At 39.7% G+C, this 22,227-nt stretch overlaps 1 protein-coding gene across 1 annotated transcript; it reads left to right on the forward strand.

Moving 5' to 3' along the window:
• Window positions 1–10,124: 10,124 nt before the first annotated feature.
• LOC139713810 (ZP domain-containing protein-like) lies at window positions 10,125–17,615 on the forward strand. The gene is made up of 5 exons (XM_071625515.1): window positions 10,125–10,310; window positions 10,795–10,931; window positions 11,596–11,695; window positions 12,248–12,410; window positions 17,503–17,615. The coding sequence occupies exons 1-5, from the start codon at window positions 10,125–10,127 to the stop codon at window positions 17,613–17,615; spliced, it is 699 nt and encodes a 232-aa protein (XP_071481616.1).
• Window positions 17,616–22,227: the final 4,612 nt, after the last annotated feature.

Below are 22,227 nucleotides of genomic sequence, written 5' to 3' on the forward strand. Positions count from 1 at the left end.
AGGGTGTCTGTTTATGTTCATGACTGGGGGAGGTATGACCAGCGAGGTGGCGTCGAAGACAGTGACCATATTATACATGGAAAAGTTAGGAATTAGCCCATAAAGGTCATGTCTTTTTATTGGCAATGCAAGACATTTTTATATAGACTAGTATGTAAAGCAACACTGCAAAATCAATGATCTAGCTTTGATATAACAAAGTGTAAGGTACAAAGGTGTAAATTCTACATCACATTGTGCAACATTGTAGCGACTCTTTTTGCCGTTCGGATATTCTGAGTACACACTGCGCATATACTGCTTTTATGCAGAATGCCAACCAGGAATCACGCTGAATCACAATCTTTTGTCGGCTCCGGGCTTTTTGAACAATGTTTCACACTATACACCTATTTCATTACGGTTAAAAGAAATCATAGAAGATTTTCTTACCCCCCCCCCCTCCCCCGTGCGCCCTCCCCCTCCCCCTCCGTAGTTACGCCACTGCTTTAATAATTGGACAGATTTCTAACAAAAAAGCAAGAAAATCTTTTCATCGCTGGAATTATGATCATGTGGGATGGGGCAAATGGTGCGCTTGGCTTCCAATATTTTTTATGGGGGCAACATTTTTGTTTTCTTTCAAAAGCAAGAAAATCGTCTCATTTCGGGAATTATTAATCATGGGGGGGGGAATTATAATAATTATGCTTGCCCCTCCAATATTTCTATGGGGGCAACTTTTTTTTCTGTCAAAAAAAAGGCAAGAAAATCTTTTCGCCTCTGGAATTATGGAGGGGTGGGGAAAATGATATGCTTGCCCCTCCATTCTTTTTTTTTTTTTAATGAGGCTAATTTAGGGCTCGCTCTTGGGCTGGCAATATGGATTGGTCAGAAGTAACCTACATAGACCCTCGTAGCACACGTACATGCAAACGTGTACGTGCTCCGTACCGCACGGATGTACAGTACGGTCGATACATAGTAAACACTGTATAGAATACTAGTAGATATGTATAAAATCAGAGCTGCCAGAACCAGGGGTGCGAATTGTTTTTGCCCACGATTTTTATTTAATGTCCCTGGTGCAAAATTACGTCCGGCGTTGAAGTCGCTTGCAGACTGAAGCTTTTTTTTTTTTTTTTTTTTTTTTTTTAAAGGATCTGAAGGGGGGTGCGTTCGCACCCAACGCACCCCCCCTGGTGACGCCCATGTGTTGTGACATTATTATTGCTATGTATATATATATATATATATATATATATATGTATATATATATATATATATATATATATATTCGGACGGCGACGTGAGAAAGGGGTCCTTAGGGCTTAAAATACCAGAAATGAATTTTCACTGCCATATTGTAGAATGAACTCTGACGTATTTAGATTTGCAACCGTTTTCTGAAATTTCACTCCTTATGCCCAAGTTATGACATTTAAAAAAGCATGTTTTACCAAAATCATGCCACTTTTCCATGCGCTTATGCATACGCGAGCAGCAAGCCAGCTGATCTTCTTTTTTTCTTCTTTTTTTTTTGGCTCGTACTCATGGTTTGTCAAACTATGGCGTTAGTGCGGGACAGCGCTAATTAAGGGCCATTTTGTCGCGTCGCAACCCATACTTTGATTTCAGCAGAATGAAGCAAAGAGTAGGCATTACTGCTATCTACCATAAAGTATGTTATCACTATGTTCGCCTCAATTAATAATCCTCCTATTCCACGTATGGGCTTCTATGTATAGGAACGAAAATGTATTGGCATGATGACGGAACCAACAGGATCGAATCTCTGGATTTATTGAGTGGCGAAAGGACCCTGTTACTGACCAGAAGTGGTTTCTATGGACTCACCTGGCACAATGGAGATATATACTTGACTGAAACATCCCGTGACGTCATAGCAATCATGAACGAGACTTCACGAGCAGTCCGGTTCGTCGGTCCTCGGACATTCTCCAATGCCTATGATATTTGTGTGGTCTCGTCTCTAAAAGGTCAGACTTTGTAAACGGGTTTTATCAACGTATTCGCGCGTTAGTTTAGAAGGGATCATCTTTAGTTATTGATTATGGGCCTACTTCAGATTCTCTGACAAGTTTTTACGCCTTCTTTGTAGTCATGGATTCCACAATAAGGAATAGCTCGAGTTTAACACCAAAGCCAATGTAACAGAGATTCTGTTTTCTGTATGGGCCTGTGAGTGAATGTCTTCGTGTTGTCAGAATGTTTTTAGTAACTCTTCAAAAAAAATAACTGCTTTAATATACATGAGTCTTACCGTACAAGAAACAGGATTATATTTTCACATTTCTCGTCTAGCAATTCATTAGGTAGTCAAATAATGTCATATGAAGTTATCAGTGAAACGACTTCGTCAAGTTTTTGGTTCACTTTATCTCAGCAGGTTATTATCATTACTTCTTTGGTCCAACGGCCCCAAAATGTCTAAAGCCAACTACATACGTCACGTATACTATAACGTTAGGGGAGAGCGGGGTGAGTTGGGACGCGGGTCAAGTGGGACACGTTCTCTGAATTAAAAACTATTCAACCAATCAGCGATTGGCTTATATCTACAATAAGCCCCCAACAACCATACATCACACTAAGAAAGCCATGCAGTTCGGCAAATTCTAAGTATGTATAAAATGCTATTGAAAATTTTCCCCAAAATATGATATTTTTTTGAAATCAGGTTAATTAACCTGTTGTCTTTGTATTCATGATTTCAAGGGCACAATTGAAGCTGGTGGTGAGCCTTATTGATATGCAACTAATATAACTTGTTTTTGACAAATGCCTGCATGGTTACTGAGCAGTCGTACATATTTATGTATATGCCACGTGAGGGACAATTGGGACAACGTGTCCCATTTGTCCCTCATAATAGCATTACATGTAAAAAAAAAGTTGAGATTTTCAAACATGTCGTTCAAACTTGTTTTGTTAAAACAGAGATAATTTGAAAGCATGTTTGACTGTTTTCATTACCAATGTTTCATTACGCCTTCCAACTTTGACATTTCCGACATTTCTATAGGATGTCATACTTTACCAACACCGTCCCATTTCTCCCTTGCCGTTGTCCCACTTTACCCACGGGTGGGTCAACTTCTCCCCCAAAATAAGGTTTTTTCTTTTCATTAACTGCAGAAAATTGAGAACAGTGCCACCCCCAGTTTATAGCTCTTTATGTAACCTACCATATGAACCTTCATGCAAGCCCAAAAGGAAATGTAATCATCTCTTCTATAAAAAGATATAAGAAGAAAATTGGCGAACTTGAAATAATGTCCCACTTCTCCCCGCTCTCCCCTACAAGATCTACACCTTTCCTATGCTGAGTGACATTATTCTGTTTCTACAGATCCATCACAATGGGCTTGCGATTTCGACAACTTTGGCTCCAATCTTTGTGGGTGGAGTCAGGCTTTTCAGGACGATTTTGATTGGCTGAGACTGCCACGTAACGTCAGCAGACATTCAGAGAATGGTCCGTCTATTGGTAAGAGGAAATGCCAAGTTTATTTCAGCCATCACTGTTTTTTGGTTACCGAATAAACCTACGAAACAATAGTTGGATGGAGTCAAAAGGGGGCTGAGCTTTCGATCCTAGCAGAATCTTTGTCAGAGGCAAAATGACCTTTTGGTCATTTTGCCTCTGACGAAGCAGATTCTGCTAGGATCGAAAGCTCAGGCCCCTTTTGACTCCATTTTACTCCATTGGCTCGCCTTCATTGGATAAGCAGTTTTCAGCAGCTTTTTTTTTTTGTCTAAACAATAGTTGGACTTAAATAACATTACCATGGGACACATTGCACCTGAGCAACAGCTAGTATTCCTGAAGAAAGAATTGCCTTTTTTTTCTTTTCAGAGAGCCATAGGGAGTGATTTTCTGGTGTTCCGGAATTCCAGATTCTGAGCATTCTTCCCATGAGCCATTGAAACCGATTGAATTGTCTTTCTTTTATACTACAAAGAATTTTAACGAAGGAAAGTGCAGGCTCTATATCATGTTTATCGTTCGCCATCAGAGACGTGGGAAGGGAGGTATAATCAGTTAGGTTGTGGTTAAGGGTGCATGGTTTGACTAGCTACCGGATCGAAGAAACTATCTACGACTTATAACCTTTGTAGGTATTATGGTACGGGCCTATGATGTAATACCTAACAATTACTCACCGAGTGGCTAACGGGACTTGAAGCTGAAGGCACCACCAGCAGGAGTGGTAGCCGACCGTATGACAGTAGTGTATGGACTGTAGAAAGCACCAGGGCACCAGTAGAGGTGAACAGTGTCCTTGAAATGGGTATTGCACTTTGGGTGTCCGAAGACGACAGTGTCCAATATAAATATGTACAAAATATCCAGCGGCAGCGTGGAGTATCCTCCGAGTGCCGCGGCTAGCACAAGCGAGGGTAGAGTCGATCCACCGCTGGAGCGCTGGATAGAAGAACTGCGCGGTCCCTGGTTGTGGCAGAGTCTGCACACCACAGACAGCTCGCTAGCAGGACCGAAGCAGCGATGTGACGGGACGCGAATCGCGTTGAATGCAGCGATGTTTACGAGGCGCCGATCGCGTTGAATGTAGCGATGTAAAGATCCCCAGGTTGGAGTGCAGCCTGAAGAAAGGGCGAGCCGCGATGTGAAAAGCAGCGAATGCCGCGAAGTGTAAAATCCGAGGAAGTGTGATATTCCGTATGATGGAGTATAATCCGTATGAAATGACCGTCCACGGCGCGAGGTATCGTCAGCGCGAGAAGACGTGGGAAGTACAGTATGCGGACGTGAGTGACTTCAACGATTAGAACGTGCTCTCGGGATGAAAGCTAATCGTGAAGTGAGGAAGCGTGGAAAATGAAACAGCGTGGTCGGAGAAAACGTGTCACGGACAGGAGCTTTGAGAGTGGTAATTGGCTGATGAAGGTGTGCAGCTCGCCACTAATTGGTAGGTTGTTTCCGTGACAGCAAAACAAGGGGTGTGTTTATGAAAATCCGACTACTGTTGGAATGTGAAATACGCGTACCTCGGCTCGGTAACAAAGGCGGAGAATGTAGTGCGCACCTGTCGTGTGCCGGCGCACAAGGAAAGTTCGCGTGGATGTTGACAGAATGCTGCTGTCAGACAGCATAATTGACGGCAGCCAGACGGTAAAAAATACAGAAATATTGGAAACCGCTACATTTAGCCCCCTTCCAGATCGCTAGTGGAGGAGTCATTGAAGACGAAGACTAGAAATGAGCGATCGATTGTGAGAAATGTGAAGGAAGTAGGGGTTGAGAGTTTCACGTGTCGAAGTATCTGTATTGTACGTAATGGGCTGGCCAGTGTACGTGCTTACCGCCAGCGCGTGCCGTTCGTGTTGGCAGCTCGTGCTGCGGTTGTGCACGTGTTGGCTGCTGGGGTGGTGTTGACTGCCGCAGTGTCGTCTGCTGCGGTTGTGTAGGCTGCTGCCGCGGTGTGGTAAGAAGGACGCTCGGTATATCCGCCGGAGTCCTGGCAGGGGCAGGTATAGGCTGCTGCCGCGGTGTGGTGGGCGGGATGCTCGTGGCTGTCTCGCTCCTGGCGTTGATCTCCAGAGTGAGATGCTTGGGATCTCGCGGGGAGTTGTGTGGACGAGCGGGAGCGTGGGATGTGGTGTTCCGTTTGCGTCGGGGATTGCGACGCGGGCCAAAGTCTAGTGTGGGCGAACGCTCTCCGAGAGTGGCGACGGGGGGCTTCACCTCCGCCTGTAAATGAAGTGTAGGCGGGGGCTTCGTCTTGTTGGGGGGTGAAGGAGGGCGGGCGCTGACTTCGGCTGCGGTGACGGTCGAGGGGTGTGTATCGTGTTCGACAGCCCGGTGATGTCGATCCGAAGTGGGAGATCGGCGACCAGTTGTGTCGCTGCCAGAGGGGCTCGTCGCCGCTAATCTCTGACTGGGGCTGGGCTGTTTCCCTGGCGTGTTGGAAGTGATTGGACTTTTTCGCCGCGAGCAGGGTGAGCAGCACTGCCGGGCGGCGTCGCCAAACTTCCAATGGAAGTAGCACTCACTGCCAGCGTGTCGGATTTGGGAAGGGGTTCGCTTCCGCGGCGCGCTGCGCGGCCCGCCTCCATGGCCGCGGTTGCCGCATCTGGACCGCTGACGAGGACGAGGACGGTATTTCCGTTGCGAACGGCGTGACGTTCGCTGAGACCGTCGTTCGTCCATGCGCGTGCTACCAGTATGAACAGCTGCTCTGTTAGCAGCAGAACCTGCGCCGTGAGGTTCGCTATGACGTCCGCCGGGGGGCTGGTGGTAGCCATTGTATTCGTCGAAGTGAAGGGTGAGAATGTAGAATGAGACGTGAAGTTGGCCCTAAACGATCACGTCGGGGTCACCAATGTAGGTATTATGGTACGGGCCTATGATGTAATACCTAACAATTACTCACCGAGTGGCTAACGGGACTTGAAGCTGAAGGCACCACCAGCAGGAGTGGTAGCCGACCGTATGACAGTAGTGTATGGACTGTAGAAAGCACCAGGGCACCAGTAGAGGTGAACAGTGTCCTTGAAATGGGTATTGCACTTCCCGAAATGGTATTAAATAATATGGACTAACTCCGAATGCACTTTGGGTGTCCGAAGACGACAGTGTCCCATATAAATATGTACAAAATATCCAGCGGCAGCGTGGAGTATCCTCCGAGTGCCGCGGCTAGCACAAGCGAGGGTAGAGTCGATCCACCGCTGGAGCGCTGGATAGAAGAACTGCGCGGTCCCTGGTTGTGGCAGAGTCTGCACACCACAGACAGCTCGCTAGCAGGACCGAAGCAGCGATGTGACGGGACGCGAATCGCGTTGAATGCAGCGATGTTTACGAGGCGCCGATCGCGTTGAATGTAGCGATGTAAAGATCCCCAGGTTGGAGTGCAGCCTGAAGAAAGGGCGAGCCGCGATGTGAAAAGCAGCGAATGCCGCGAAGTGTAAAATCCGAGGAAGTGTGATATTCCGTATGATAGAGTATAATCCGTATGAAATGACCGTCCACGGCGCGAGGTATCGTCAGCGCGAGAAGACGTGGGAAGTACAGTATGCGGACGTGAGTGACTTCAACGATTAGAACGTGCTCTCGGGATGAAAGCTAATCGTGAAGTGAGGAAGCGTGGAAAATGAAACAGCGTGGTCGGAGAAAACGTGTCACGGACAGGAGCTTTGAGAGTGGTAATTGGCTGATGAAGGTGTGCAGCTCGCCACTAATTGGTAGGTTGTTTCCGTGACAGCAAAACAAGGGGTGTGTTTATGAAAATCCGACTACTGTTGGAATGTGAAATACGCGTACCTCGGCTCGGTAACAAAGGCGAAGAATGTAGTGCGCACCTGTCGTGTGCCGGCGCACAAAGAAAGTTCGCGTGGATGTTGACAGAATGCTGCTGTCAGACAGCATAATTGACGGCAGCCAGACGGTAAAAAATACAGAAATATTGGAAACCGCTACACCTTCATAAACTCCTTCATTGTACTATCTTTCTCTGTTAGGAGATTACAGTATGTTCATCAACGGCACAACACAGGATACTGGTGCTCGAGCTAACTTCACAAGTCCTTATACCAACTCTGTAAGCACAACTGCCACCTGTTTACGGTTCGCCTTCGTCATGCCGGGGGTCTCCAGTCACTCCTTTCTCAAACTCTACATCACCAATCAAAGTTTTTCCAAGCTCATCTGGCTGAAGCGGGGTGACCAGGGAGCGTTTTGGAAACTAGCTAGGGTGGTAACCTCTGGGCTGGGTGAGGGACATTTCATCTTCGAAGGCGTGGTCGGTACTCCAGAGCGTAGCGTCATAGGAGTGGATGACGTCCATTTCGGACCCTGCGATGACCAATTCGAAGGTAATCAGAGAGAACCACTTTGTTATCTTGGTATTCATACACGTCATTACAAATTATCATAAGTAGCACACCAACTTCTTCGTGAAACATTAATCAGTACTACTAGGTGATTTTGTTATGTTTTGTGAAATATCGTGACTGCTGGATTTCATGTCATTCTTTGTCTCTATGTACCATTAATTCTATTTTTTCTCTCCCTTCTCACTGGCAGCTCCGAAAGTCTCGTGTGACAACGGCAGAATGGAAATACTCCTCAAAAGGGAAAGTTACCGAATCTCAGCTCCTAGCCAAATTCGGTTTTCCGATTCTCGTTGCTATGGTTACGCTTTCAACTCTGACTACGTTACCCTTTCAACATCTTTCGAAGAGTGTGGAACGCGCATAGCGGTAAATATGATAAAGTCTGGCAGTAACATGTACCGACGAAAAAGTATTTGACAAGACTCGTGTAGATTATTAATTGACTAAAATTGTCTATTCCTCAACATTTGTTCGTTGTTCCTCAACATTCGTTGTTTGACATTGTATTCATCTTTGATATTACCCAAATTATGGAATTTTAGTATGGGGAAACACCCATCATTTATAATTGGATAGGGTTCTACTGTTACAAAAGAAGGCTCTTCGCATTATTTGTAACACCTTTCCATATTCTCCAACAGATCCTTTGTTTTTTGATAATAAGATTCTGAGAATTAAAGATTTGTTTTTATTTCAACTAGGGCAATTTATGTATACTTATAATAATAACTGCCTCCCGTTTACTTTTAACTCCATGTTATGCGTAACCGGACATACCATGGATATCCAACCACACAGTCAAATGAATTTCATTTACCTTTATTAAGAACCGTGCTTGCTCATCAGAGTTTCATTTATGCAGGTCCAAGGTTATGGAACTCCCTTCCCATGGACCTGAAAAATGCACCGTCACTGAATTCTTTTTAAAAGAGATTGAAGATGTTTCTTTTGAAGTTTTATAAAGCAACCGAATAAATTTAATTTTGTAATGTATTTCGTAAGCATGGCATTATCTCCTCTTCTTCACTATAGGCTGCGTTCTCTTGGAGAGGCATCGACCATTTTTACTGCGTATAGTATTTTTGTATTCCATACGTGTCCTCACGGTTACAGTCTGTTCCGCTGGAAAGCAGTTCTGTATCATTCTCGAAAACGCTTGGCTAATTGTCTCTGTGGGCTTTGACCCTTGGTGTATGCATCAAAATAATTTAGGTTTTTCTTTCTGTCTCTCTCTTCCTCTTCTCCCTATTTTCTGTTCCTTTTTTTTCACACTTTTGCTTTCCTTTTTTTTTCTATTCCCGACTTTCCCAGTCTCCCGCACTCTTTGTAGTTGTAAGCTTTTCACCCCCCCCCCCTTATTTCCCCCTTTCCCTCAGAGGTACCCTCGTGATACAAGCATAGTCTTTTGAGTTGGTACATCCACTGTTTTTTTCACAGAGTGTTTAAATAGAGTATGTTTCTTTTTGTACTTAACATGCAGACAAGAACACGTTCTTGTCCCTGTCTGGCTATGTTTATTATCAACGACTCGCATGTCAAATTTATCATATTGTTTCTTGTACATTCCGTTGAAAAAAAAAAGGTGAAAATCAAAGTTTGAATTTGAATTTGAATTTGATTATCAGGCATCTCTTTTATTGTAACAAGACAAAACAAATTCTAGTAATTACTACTTATTCTGCCAAGGTGAACGTTTTCATTCATGCTACTCTTCATCTTTAACTGTCTGTCCAAAGAATTGAACCGTCTGGTCTTGAATTAACCCAGTTATAGTGAATCTTCCATGTTATTGTCATTCCATCGCTGCCTGTAATGTGAGATGGAAACTACCAGACCCCAAATTACATAAACTGCAGTCGTGGAAATGTAACGTCTTTCCCTGAATTTGTTCTTGTCAATGCGCTGTGTGTTGAAATGTGAATATCCTAATCATTCAGTGCTGTAAACAAAACAACACATATTCTTATACATTGCAGGAAGGACAACGTGTATAAGAAAACTCAGATAATCTGTTTACGATTTCTATAGACAGGGATGGATGTTGACCCCATGTCATTTCATCTGACCTTGATCTGACCTGCAGCATGAATAAAAGAGGGTGACAAGTTATAGACCATTGGTTCAGGCATGCTCTGTGTATCGATATCACATGCAACCCTTATTTAAGGGGACCTTCATAACCCTGGCACAAATATATTTTTTGTATTCAGAGTGACGAGGAGAACTTTTTCTTCACGAATGAGATTGAGGATGTGAGCGGGGTTATGCAGAGCTTCGTCGTCAATTGCACGGTGAGGCGCAGGCAGCTCATCCACATCTCATATATCGCCCAGTCGTCTGTGTCCGTTTTCACAGAGGCGTTTGGCCTTGGCAATTTCACCATTGCCATTCGACAATTCACCAGTCAAAATTTCGACGTAGCTCTGCCGGAACATGCTCCCCCACCACAGGTATACTACATCAGCTTGTGCTAATTGTAATCATGAGTAAGTGTCATGATCACAGTGTGTATGGTGATAATGATTTCACAATACGACTGAGGAAAGACAATGAACATCCATATAACGTCTTATGCAGGTGATGATTTGACTGGTTCGGATCAGGAGAACATGATTATTTAAAAGGAAATTCATTCGAGGAAAATGTTTCATCGTTTGGTAGTAGTTTGTGATGAAGATGGTAGCTTAGATCATTTACTTTGTAATGACAAATACTTGATGATTTCGAAACTCACTAGAAAGCGAGCAGGAAGTTGGGTAGTTTCTGTGACATGTTGCTCCACAATACTCAGTCCTGATATAGTAAAGATTTGGCACGAGGTACCTTCAGCCTCTTGAAGAGTAAATCGGTAGCGTTTCATTTTGTTATCCTTGTGTCTTGGAATTATCTCGACTGATTTCCAAATCAATTGTTCAAAAAATCAAAACTATCAAGGTGTTTGAAGGCGATGCCATCTACCTCGGCACTACAATCGCATCCATGAGGAATCTTTACATCCTCAACGAGCGTTGCTGGGAGACGCCTTCTCCAGACCCAGCAGATCGGAGTTACCGAGATCTGATAGAGAGTGGGTAAGTTTTAGGGGAACAGTGACAGCCCTCTTACGCAATACGAGTTTTATCCCTGTATCCGCCTTGTGTTGATATCTTTTGGACATCGGTTCCTTCTTGTATGTCAAGATTGCATCCAAACACTTCGACAACCTTGTTACGATTACTAAGGCTTTGGATTTGCTCATCTAAATATTTGTATGTTATACACGAATTTGGACACCCTCCGAAAATCTTTGAGGCTGTACATAAAAGTCACTTTTGGTTGGAATCATATACAAAATGTACTGTGAGAGTGATCAATCTTTCCTAAACATCTGTTGATTATGTTTAGATAAACTATTCAAACCCTACATTTTCAATCGTTCATCAATAAGCTTTTGATGATGATATTTCAGTTTATTCTGAAATATCTTCTCAAAATTAAGTCAATATAGGTCTTGCAAGCGAAGGCTTTATTATCGTAAAGAAATTTGATGAGGAGAGCGGTTACACATTTCCACGAGTTTATTAAACCATGAAGCTACTAGAGTATCTCCATGATTAAACCGCTCTGTATAGTAATAAAAACACAGCTCATAATTAATATATTCATCATGAAATGATTACTGTAACACGTTTCATATCTTAAACTGTACGTATGTCGGACCCAGCCTTGTCATTTTTAATCAAAATTTATTTGCAGAGTGGCTGTATCGAGAAATGTGGAAATCTTTGATATTAACAACTCGACGGTGAGGGCGTTTTCCGTCAGGGCTTTCCAATTCAGTCGCGTTACAGAGTTGGTGAGAATCTTTCAGCACTTATTTCCATTATCAACTTGCTCTGCAACAATAGATTTATGGGTCTGTATGGTGGATGTGTGATGGTCTGTAGTAAGAGGACATCATCTCCATAGTTGTTAATATGGATGAATAAGATCGAGGAAATGGCAACTCTTGAGGTTGGTGTCTCAGAGAAAGATTCACACCTTCACGATGGTCTTTATTTGGTATTATTTTCGGCTGTTTCTAGTTAAGATGTTGGTGGAAAAAGATGAACTCCCTATCTGTGTAGTCAAAGATTGTAGTGATTTTGCAGAACGCGAGTTAGTAGAGTCCCCAAGTAACGTTAAACTTGACTGGAGTCGCAAGCAAGCTCCTTCTTCGGTCTACTGGCACATAAAATTGCAAAAGTTTAAGCCAAAGAAATCCTGATATGACAACAGGTTAATGGAACCGTGGTGATATTTTGATTTTTTTTCTGTCTATAAGACTGAATTTGTTATATTATTGTGGCTAATAATGGGTCAGTCACGAGTCATTGAGCACAGTATTTTTCATTGGATTATTTGACAGACATACATCCACTGTAACGTCCTGGCATGCCAGCAAAACGATCGACTGGAAAGTTGCCAGACTTCGGACGGTTCTGGCCCACGTGCCAAAAGGTATTCGAATCGGAAACCTGCCAATGCTTACATTCTGTCAAGCGGACCATTCATCGTCCGGAGACACAAAGGTATTATACAGTGCACACCCGTCATAATGAACACGATGGTAACGAAATTCTTATTACAACGAAATGAACATTCAGGTGCAAAAATTCCCTACACATCATTATACGCTATACTGTTTGGTTATAAGGAAATTTTAGTACAAAGGAAGAAAACCGTCTGTCCTGAGGACTTCGTTACTACTAAATAATGGTAGTACACTGTATTGATATTGAAAGATACCAGTGTTGTGGATGGTCCGGAAAAAAAAAATGTCCTGCTTTTGTTGTACTGTAGTCGTTTTGTTCCCCCCCCCCCCCCCCAAAAAAAAAGACAAAGAAAAAAAAAGAAAGATGTTGCTTTCATGCTTTCAATGAAATCTGCACTTACGGACTCCGGAAAATATTATGCCATGAGCACTGAAAAGTAGACCTGTGCGCTATACAAGTAGCCACTATTATTATTAATATTATTATTACGGACTCCGGAAAATACCACAACAAAAGGAGAGAGAGAGAGAAAAAAAAAATAATGAGAGGAGTGGAGACATTTAAGAGGTAGAGAGAGATTAGCAAATAAAACCTTTTACACCAAGTGGTGACCTATATTGGTCCTAGCCCAGGCACTGGGGAGAATAGAGTATAATTATATTTTATTGATAAGCTTGAAACTCTATCTCTCTCTCTGTGGCATCTCTTCTACCCTTCTACCGTACTATTTTCCTTGACTATGCTTGTGTATTTGTGTGTGTGTGTGTGTGTGTGTGTGTGTGTTTGCTTGTGTGTTTGCTTGTGTGTTTGCGCATATTTGTGTTGGGGGAATGTATGTATAATAGTTTAAAATGTTGAGAGCGATTTTACTTGATATAGCCGTATGTCAGATATTGTCGCGTTAATTTTATTACATTCAATTCAACTCAATTCAATTCATTCGGCACAAAATAAATAAAAAGTACATTATGTACACAATGAAGATAAAAGCAATGTGTATGAACATACATGCACATATTATGGAAATTAATGGCGGGACCCCTCTGAAGCATCTGGTGCTTCTTGTTGGGGCCCAAAACAAAATTATACAAAATACAGTTGTTAAATAGCATATTGTGCAAAAATGAAAATGAAAAAAAAAAAACACAATAACTTATCAGCCCTACACTATGCACACACACCACATTCATATCACACACACAGCGCACACCCAACACACTCTTTCAGTAGCAATGTCAGGATCAAAGAAGTGAACAGTAGAAGAAATTTGGTAGCAAGCAGTCTACTCAGACATGGATAACACTTTCTTAAAAGTATGAATAATGTTCTGAGACAAGAAAGTGTAGTGCTGGACTTGAGATCTGGACTAATTGAATTCCATTCATTTACACCGAATTGAGAATGAGTTCTAACTGTTAATCTGGCTAATGGCATTCTCAGGCTATATCTTTCCCGAGTAGAATAATCATGTAAACACAAATTACATTTAAACATATCACGCAACAAAATTGGGAGAATACCTTTATGATACTTAAACATAAACACTAATATGTTAAATCGAACAAGTTCGTAAATGGGTAGAATTTTTAACTTGATAAAGATTGGTAAACTTGAACTGCGAGAATTGCTCTTAGAAATCAATCTTATCGCCCGCCTTTGTAACATATATAATTTCTCAACATGAGTTTTATATGTCTTACCCCATATTTCATTACAATAATTAAAATGTGGTGATATTATTGCATTGTATATATAGAATACAATTTTTGTAGGTACAAAGTCTACCAATTAAAGGGAAGATAAACCCCAAGAGCAATGTGGATTGAGTGAAAGCAACAACATTAGTCGAACACATCAGTGAAAGTTTGAAGAAAATCGGACAATCGATGCAAAAGTTATAAATTTTTAAAGTTTTGATGTTGGAACCGCTGGATGAGGAGACTACTAGAGGTTATGACGTATGAGTGGACAACAATACCAAGAAAATATAAAGAAAATTCTGCAAAAATCCATTTTTCATGAAAATTACAAATTCCATTAACTTGATGTTGACATATGTTAAGGGTAGCAATTATTCCCCCTGCTTTCTGAAAGCGGTTGGTCCATTGCTCTTTCATAATTCTAGAAAAGTGAATTTTTGTTGAATTTCCTTTATATTTTCTTTGTTTTGTTGTCCACTCATACGTCATATCCTCTAGTAGTCTCCTCCTCCAGCGGTTCCAACACCAAAACTTTAAAAATTCATAACTTTTGCATCGATTGTCCGATTTTCCTCAAACTTTCACTGATGTGTTCTACTAATGTTGCTGCTTTCACTCAATCCACATTGTTCTTTGGGTTTACCTTCCCTTTAAGATAGCACTCCAACATATTTTGATATTCTCGAAGATATGTTTTCTAAGTGGTGCTTTCACTCAAGAGATTCATGAATAGAAATACCAAGAAAATTTATAATTTGAGTTCTTTCAATAATTACTTTTCAATCGTAATCAAATCAGAATTTACAGAAATTTTCTTTCTTTTAGAGTGAAATAAAACATTTTGTTTTTGTGAAATTAAAAAATAACTTATTACACTTAAACCATTCATTCAGCAATTGTAATTCATTATTCAGGGTAAATATAAGTGTGTTTACATTTCTGTGAGAATATGATACTACAGTGTCATCAGCAAAAAGAAAAAATTTCAATATATCTGAACAATTTACAATATCATTAACATATTCTAAAAATAGCAGTGGCCCCAGCACAGACCCCTGAGATACACCGATGTTTACCTCTCCTTGCATGGATTCGACACCATAAACCACCACATATTGCTTTCTATTTAACAAGTAATTAGAAAACCATTGTAGGGGTAAACCCCTTATTCTATATGAACATAGCTTTGTTAAAAGGATATGGTGGTTGATGGTGTCGAAAGCTTTTGTGAGATCCATGAACACTCCACAACAAATATTACCTTTATCAATTTCTTGTAAAATATATCATATTCAATGAGGTGGAATGATTTTTCCGAAAACCAAACTTTTCAGGAATTAAAATATTCTCCTTGGTAAGATAATCATAAAGCCTATTTAAGTAGTTTAGCAAAAATAGAGAGGAGAGCAACAGATCTATAATTTCAATTTTCTGTGGATTATCTTTTTTAAACAAAGGAACTATTTTGGCAAGTTTAAATTCATTTGGCACAACACAAGTGCTCAATGACATATTTAAAATATTACGTAATGGATCAGCAATATACTGAATGCAATCTTTAATGACTCGAGGAGATATATCATCGGCCCACTGGCTTTTGATGTCTGAATTAAAGAAGATATTTTCATAATTTCATGAGGAGATGATGGTTCTACAAAAAAAGAAGATTTAGCAGTTTGACATGACATAAACTCTTGAAATGAATGAGATGCGCAGGGGAAGAAATCGACTATGACAGTCATTCGCCAATATTAATAAAATAAGAACTAAATTGATCTGCTATATCATGTTTTGAAGAAAACCTTGAATTTTCGAAGCACATACTTTTGGGCATCACATTGAGTTTTTTTCTACCTAAGATTTCATTAATTTGTCTCCATGTTTTTTTGAGATCACTCTGCGTTGACAAAACATTTTATTGTCATACTTATATTTTGAACAATTAATAATATTTGTGAGTTTATTTTTATACTTCTTATTACTAGATATATGTTTAGCATCAGGATTATTCTTAAATTTTATAGATTTGAGTAGAACTTGAGTAATCCAAGGTTTCCTTAATTTGTTTCTCTTTTCACAAATAATCTTTGAAGGAAAACATTCACAATATATCATATCGAAATTTTCAATAAACTTACTATAACTGTCATTTACATCTGAACACTCATTAACAAAACACCAATCAATACACTTTAATTTATTCGTAAACAACGACAAATTTTCTCCATTGATGATTCTTTTCTTCACACATTTTTTTTAATGATTTATAATTACATTTTCCACCTTTCAATATGACATATATTTGAAAGTGATCAGAAAGATCGTCATATATAATTCCATTAGAAATATTCTTATTGATAGTGTTAGTGTAAATGTTGTCAATTAAGGAAGCTCTGGTTGATGAAATACGAGTCGGTCTTGATATCAAAGGAAACACATTAAAGAAATAAAACATATCCAAAAAGTTGTTTGTTTTACTATGACTTCCATAATTCAATAAATCAATATTAAAGTCGCCCATCAAATAAAATTCCTTCTTTTCATTTTCCAATTTTTCTACAATATCATTAAATTTAGAAGTGAAATCCATAATATCGGTACTTGTAGAACGATGAATACATGCTACAATAAAGGCGTTATTTTTTTTTTAGTAAGTTCAATATAAAGCATTTCATAATTGTCTGTAATACATGACAAATCATTTCGTATAACATATTGATATTCATCTTTTAAATACAAAGCAACTCCACCACCAACATTACCTAGAGGTCTACATATATAAACAACAGAATAATTATCGATATCATACTAGATTATAGTTTTTTTTTTAGAAAACTAGGTTTCAGATACTGCCATAATGCTAAAACTGAAGTCTAGTGTAGCAAGTAGGGTATTAAATTATCAGAGTTTTTATGCAGACTTCTTGCATTGATATGAAAAAAAGACAGGTCAGAGTTAATACGTGCATGGTTGGCATGAAAATCCTCACTGAGAATATACTTACAATCAACATCAGGAAAATTGGAAATATTTTCTTGACTTTCACCAATACTGAGTGATTGATGATTCATTGAATTCATATTGAAAGGATTGATCTTTAATGATTCAATTTTATTTATGTTAATTTCTTTCGTTAAATTGAAATAAGCATAGATTGTCAAAAGAAATTCATTATTCGTCAGAAATGTGATTAAATGGCAGTGCATCTGAAGCACAGTTTACACAAAGCCATGACTGAGTAGAAGAAGAAACATTGCTACTTTCACACTCACACATTCACATACACAGACACAGTTACTATTCAAAAGTTGACGGAACCATTGATGTTAGTGCTGTTACTCTTCATTTTGCCGTATTCACTTTTCCTTTTTATGATTGTACCATACTGCATTATTGGTCCTTGTATAATTGCTCTCACTATTCATCAGGTATGTCGGTGAGTTCGGTGACTGTATACGTCGCTCTGTCATGTCTGTCCGCCATGTTGGTCTGCAGCATCGGTGTGATCCTCTATCAACGCCGTCAGAACACCAGAAACTAAAGACTCTAGCGATAAAGTGCTTTCAGATATAAATATAGTTTCCTTTACAAAAGTTATACATGATCTAGAAAGGGAGATTGGAATGCGCTAGTATAACGCAGAAGTTGGTCTGCTGTGAAAAAAAAGATAGTAAAATCCACGATAAGCTTTGCCCAGACAGGTAATAAAAAGGTATCGCAGGCCCAAGTCTTCTTTACTTCTCTGACCATTATCAACAAAGTAAGACTGCGCAGTACTGTCACTGTCACTGTGGGACTTTAAGTGATACATATCCCAAGAAAACACGCAAGAACATAATTTGATAATACTGGAATGTATAGTTTATACCTAGTTTAACATAAAGACCTTATGTTTACTTATTCATTATTATATTCAGAAGGCTGACATATAGGTAGATGGAAATGAAATATCGATTGACATGGCAGAAAAAAAATACTGCAGAAGAACGGCGATTGTAATATTAGATGAGATATACTTGGTTATTATTGGTTATAGTGCATGGAAACAGTGGATGCAATTTTTTTTTTTTAAAGATTGTTTTCGATTGTAATGCCAAGATATCTGACTTTTTTTCACAAATATTTTCCATGGTGAATGGAGTTACTTTTACATTTATTGTACATATTGGAAGCTGTTTTTTCGTGTTTTTGGTTGAATAGATACTAGTGTCTTGTCTTTAAACCTTTTATCTGTCGATACTGTAATGCATTCGTTTACGAAATATATGTATTTACAAAATACCTTTAATGGAAAATCACGCAAAAATAAATAATGTAATAAACCTTTAAAAAAAATCCAGTCGGAATGCAAGCGTGTGGGTGAGCAAGTCAGGTTAACTCTTAATGTGCCAGGCCCAAAACCCCTAACGTGCCAGAGATTTTTAGCCAGTGCTCGGAAGCTCCGAATCTGGATAGACAGGGTAATTTCAAACTGTCATATCTCTGTAATTACTGCTTGTTTTGAAATGTTGTCTGCACAAAAAATGTGGAGAAATGGTAATTCTTTCGTGCCATGTCGTCAGTTTGCAGTAATATTTATCCTAATTTGAAATATTGCTGAAAGAAATCATATCATAAAAAAAATTATTAAGAAATTTTGGGTAGCATGAAAAGGAAGAATTAATTGTGAATTTTCTTCAATAGAACGTGTGTTTGACTCTGTGACAAAGTTTTAGATATACATTTTTTTCTTTCGAATGATACCACATTTGTCAACTAGAGTCGTATACTTTCAAAGATATTCGCAGTTTGTTTTGCCCATGCAATTTACTTTTTTGACCGAGTAGTTCATTCCCAAACTTTGGTTATTTAGTCCCGGTTCCTCTTTGAGAGTAAAGGTAATTGTCCCGGGTCTTGGAGGAGAGTCTTTCCACTCTTTTATCCATTTGAGCAGGAAGTGCCAACAGTAATCCCTCTTTTGTTAGTGTGAGGGGCGAGCGTGCCCTATTGAAATCGGCAGTCCTTTGTCGGTGAGGGGCTCGTTCGCGTGCGAGCCCATAGTCACAGGCGGAGATAATCCGAGGATGCCTTGAACAATGTGCTACACTGTCGGACCAAAAAATATCTTATTGACAATGCGGCGCATGCCTTCCTTATTATTTCATCAAAAGTCTACGAGTAATCGATCAATGGTCAGTTCCTTGTTTTGCGTAGCTACCCACCACCAAAGCGATCGCGGCATGACTAAAGTGTAACCTTAGTAACTTCATAACAACGACGCGTGTTTGGCTCACAACAAGCGATTTACTCACAGCACCACGAGGATAGCCGCTGAAACCTGCAGTTGAAGCCACGTGCTTGTTGCGCCTAGCGCTGGTTGAAACCAGATACGTGGAACAAAGTGGAATTTGAAAATATAGCACTACACATATCTACATAATCCTCATTCTGAAACGTTCACCAGATTTTGAAGAGCAATCAGACCCTCATCTAGGTCTAATATTCCCGCGAACTGTATGCGAACATCGTTTTGTAGGAATATGAAATTCTCAAACTAATTAGTCTATTTCAAAATGAAGGACATAATGGCACACAGACCAAGAACTACACATCCATATGAAATAAACAAAGGTTACTGATAGTTCATTTGCGTGCACTGCAGTGCGGTGATTCGGGGGGGGGGGGAGGCGTAAAGAAAGGGAGAGAGTGATTTTTGGTTTGCGTATTTCTGAATATTTCAAAAGATTTTGATCGGTAACAATATCATTGTTTACTGAAATTATTTTGGAGCTTAGTGAGTTTCATTTTCGTATCGCACCAATATTATGACCATGTGAAAAAATCTATTACTTTGCTTTTTGACGTGATCGGTACATTGGGTGTTGGGTAACACTTACAAACAGAATATCAGCGATATTAGAGGTATCCCAGAAATTGTACTTCACTTCGGAAAAGTGTTTTGATGCTGGACCTTCGCATGACGGCAGATTCATTTCCCGACATTTTAACCGCTAACGTCTCACAACCTTAGTAATATCGGAGAAAACTGCAAAATCAGAATGTAAAGTCTAGCACTCATCCGTCGCGAAAGTCATGCATCCACACATCAAAGAATATGATCAAGTCAAGCACGCATCCTTATGTTTTGAAAAAAAAAGAAAATATATATAAAATTGTTAAACATTATATGATTAGTATGATCACGTTATTTGAGGTAAAAAAAAAAAAACATGAGGGAAAACATTTGAGGTGCAGTAAAAACTAAAATCTTTCCAACAAAATTACCATGATGCAAAATGACAGAAAGAGAGAATCAAAGGACTTCAAAAATCATCGTACCCGTGTAGCAGCTATAAAGAAGAAGGCAATGCTGGTAAGTGGGATTGAGCCGCCGGGGCAACAAAATATCAAGCAAAGAAACAAGATGTCAATCAATCAAACAAACAAACAACGAAAAGAAACTACAAACATAAAGACAACCTTTAGAAACTCTGCTAATGTGGGCTTTTTTGATGTCATTATCTCTCTTTTGAAATTACGTCTCCTTACTCGCTAATCGCTCGTGATTAGTTTACGTTATTCAGCAGTATAGTCAATACAGCTATCTTCTGTCGGAAGATCTGAGGCGCTTTTCTTATTGCTGCTAATTCTGTTCACTACACGTCTTGTAACTCAGAGTGTCATCTTTTTCTCTAGCAGAAACAGTATTTACACTCTATACTGTCGAAGTTCAGTCGTCCCGGTGTAGCGTAGAATGCTAGCTTCATTATTCATACTTTTCTTTATCAATTTTTATGATTTCGATCACTGATCGTGCCTTTGCATAAATCAAAGTATGTGCTCTGTCTCCCCCTCTCTTTCTCTCTCCCTCACTCTCTCTTTATATCTTGCCCCTCAACTTCTTCATTTCTGATCGTTGACTTGTTATTCACATTAGGCATAATTGACTGTGAAGTTACGATAATCTCAATGTCAATAGTAATCACTATCGCTGCAAAGGAAGGGGGAAGTTTTCGCCGTCTGATTCATGAGTTCAATTAGATACACTCAATGATGATAATAATTATACATAATAAATGAATGCATGTACACGCCAAATACAGAATGAGCTGTTTTTCACGTTTGTAGTTTCGTATACACCCATGCAATCACTCGTATGCTGTAGGATGCATATAGGATGATGCTTCATTTCGCTACAAACTGAAGGGTTTCAAGGAATGAATGCAGAACACAGGTGGTACTGAAACTCATATTTTGTTGTGCACAGAAATGAAGCAAAATATGCTATAGGCAAAGGGAGTCGAAGTAATTCCTGTCAAAGATTAATTTGGAAACGTGTTTTACTGACCTAAAAACTCAAACCATGTTCAATAAAGCGTAGGTGTCACGCTAGTATATAAGTTTCATTCACAGGCTTCGACTATAACTATCATAGGGCTCTTCTAGTCTTCATAAAACATGTATCGTTTTCTTGCAGCTCCGCGATGCTCACTGCATTTGAAAGTCGACCGAAAGAACTCTCACAAAAGGCGAAGTTTGTATATGCTTATACTGCGTTTATTCATGAACAAAAGCTTCCTTTGAACATGCAAAATCTTCACAACTTATGCTACCATCAGGGGAGGTCTCTTGAATTCTTGGTTTCTGTTCTGTACGTTGCTCTGATTGACTCTTCTTTCTTGGTAAAGACCCTATCTGCGCTAATGATAATCATTTTCAATTTTTTCTCACAGTCCGTCGAAATCAGAGGCCTTCCTTCAACACCCTGTCATTACCACATTCTTCATACAAGGTACCCCACGTATTTCAAGTACCTGTATACAGCTTGTTGATTTTCTTTTTTTGATAACAATTAGATGCATTACTGACATAATCACTTCTTGAAAAATGTACACGAAAATCGTTGGCACAATGCATACAGTCAATCCACGTTGCTATAGACATGATGGAGGATGGTTATGGAAATACATGATGTACGGACCCATCACGACAGCCACGTCCCACCGGTATCGAGACAGGAGTAATGCAACAGGAATGGACAGAATTTGAATCTGTTTTAAAAAATTGAATAATACAGAGCTAAAAAATGATAGTTTGATTTTTTTTAAGAACATGTGAATACCTCTAGTATCCAAAATTCACGGAAATGGGTATTGTACTACCCGCGATCTTCA

Source organism: Diadema antillarum, unplaced genomic scaffold (genome assembly GCF_040938485.1).
Source record: "Diadema antillarum isolate AM-2024a unplaced genomic scaffold, OU_Dant_1.0 seq00002070_RagTag, whole genome shotgun sequence".
Taxonomy (NCBI): Eukaryota; Metazoa; Echinodermata; class Echinoidea; order Diadematoida; family Diadematidae; genus Diadema; species Diadema antillarum.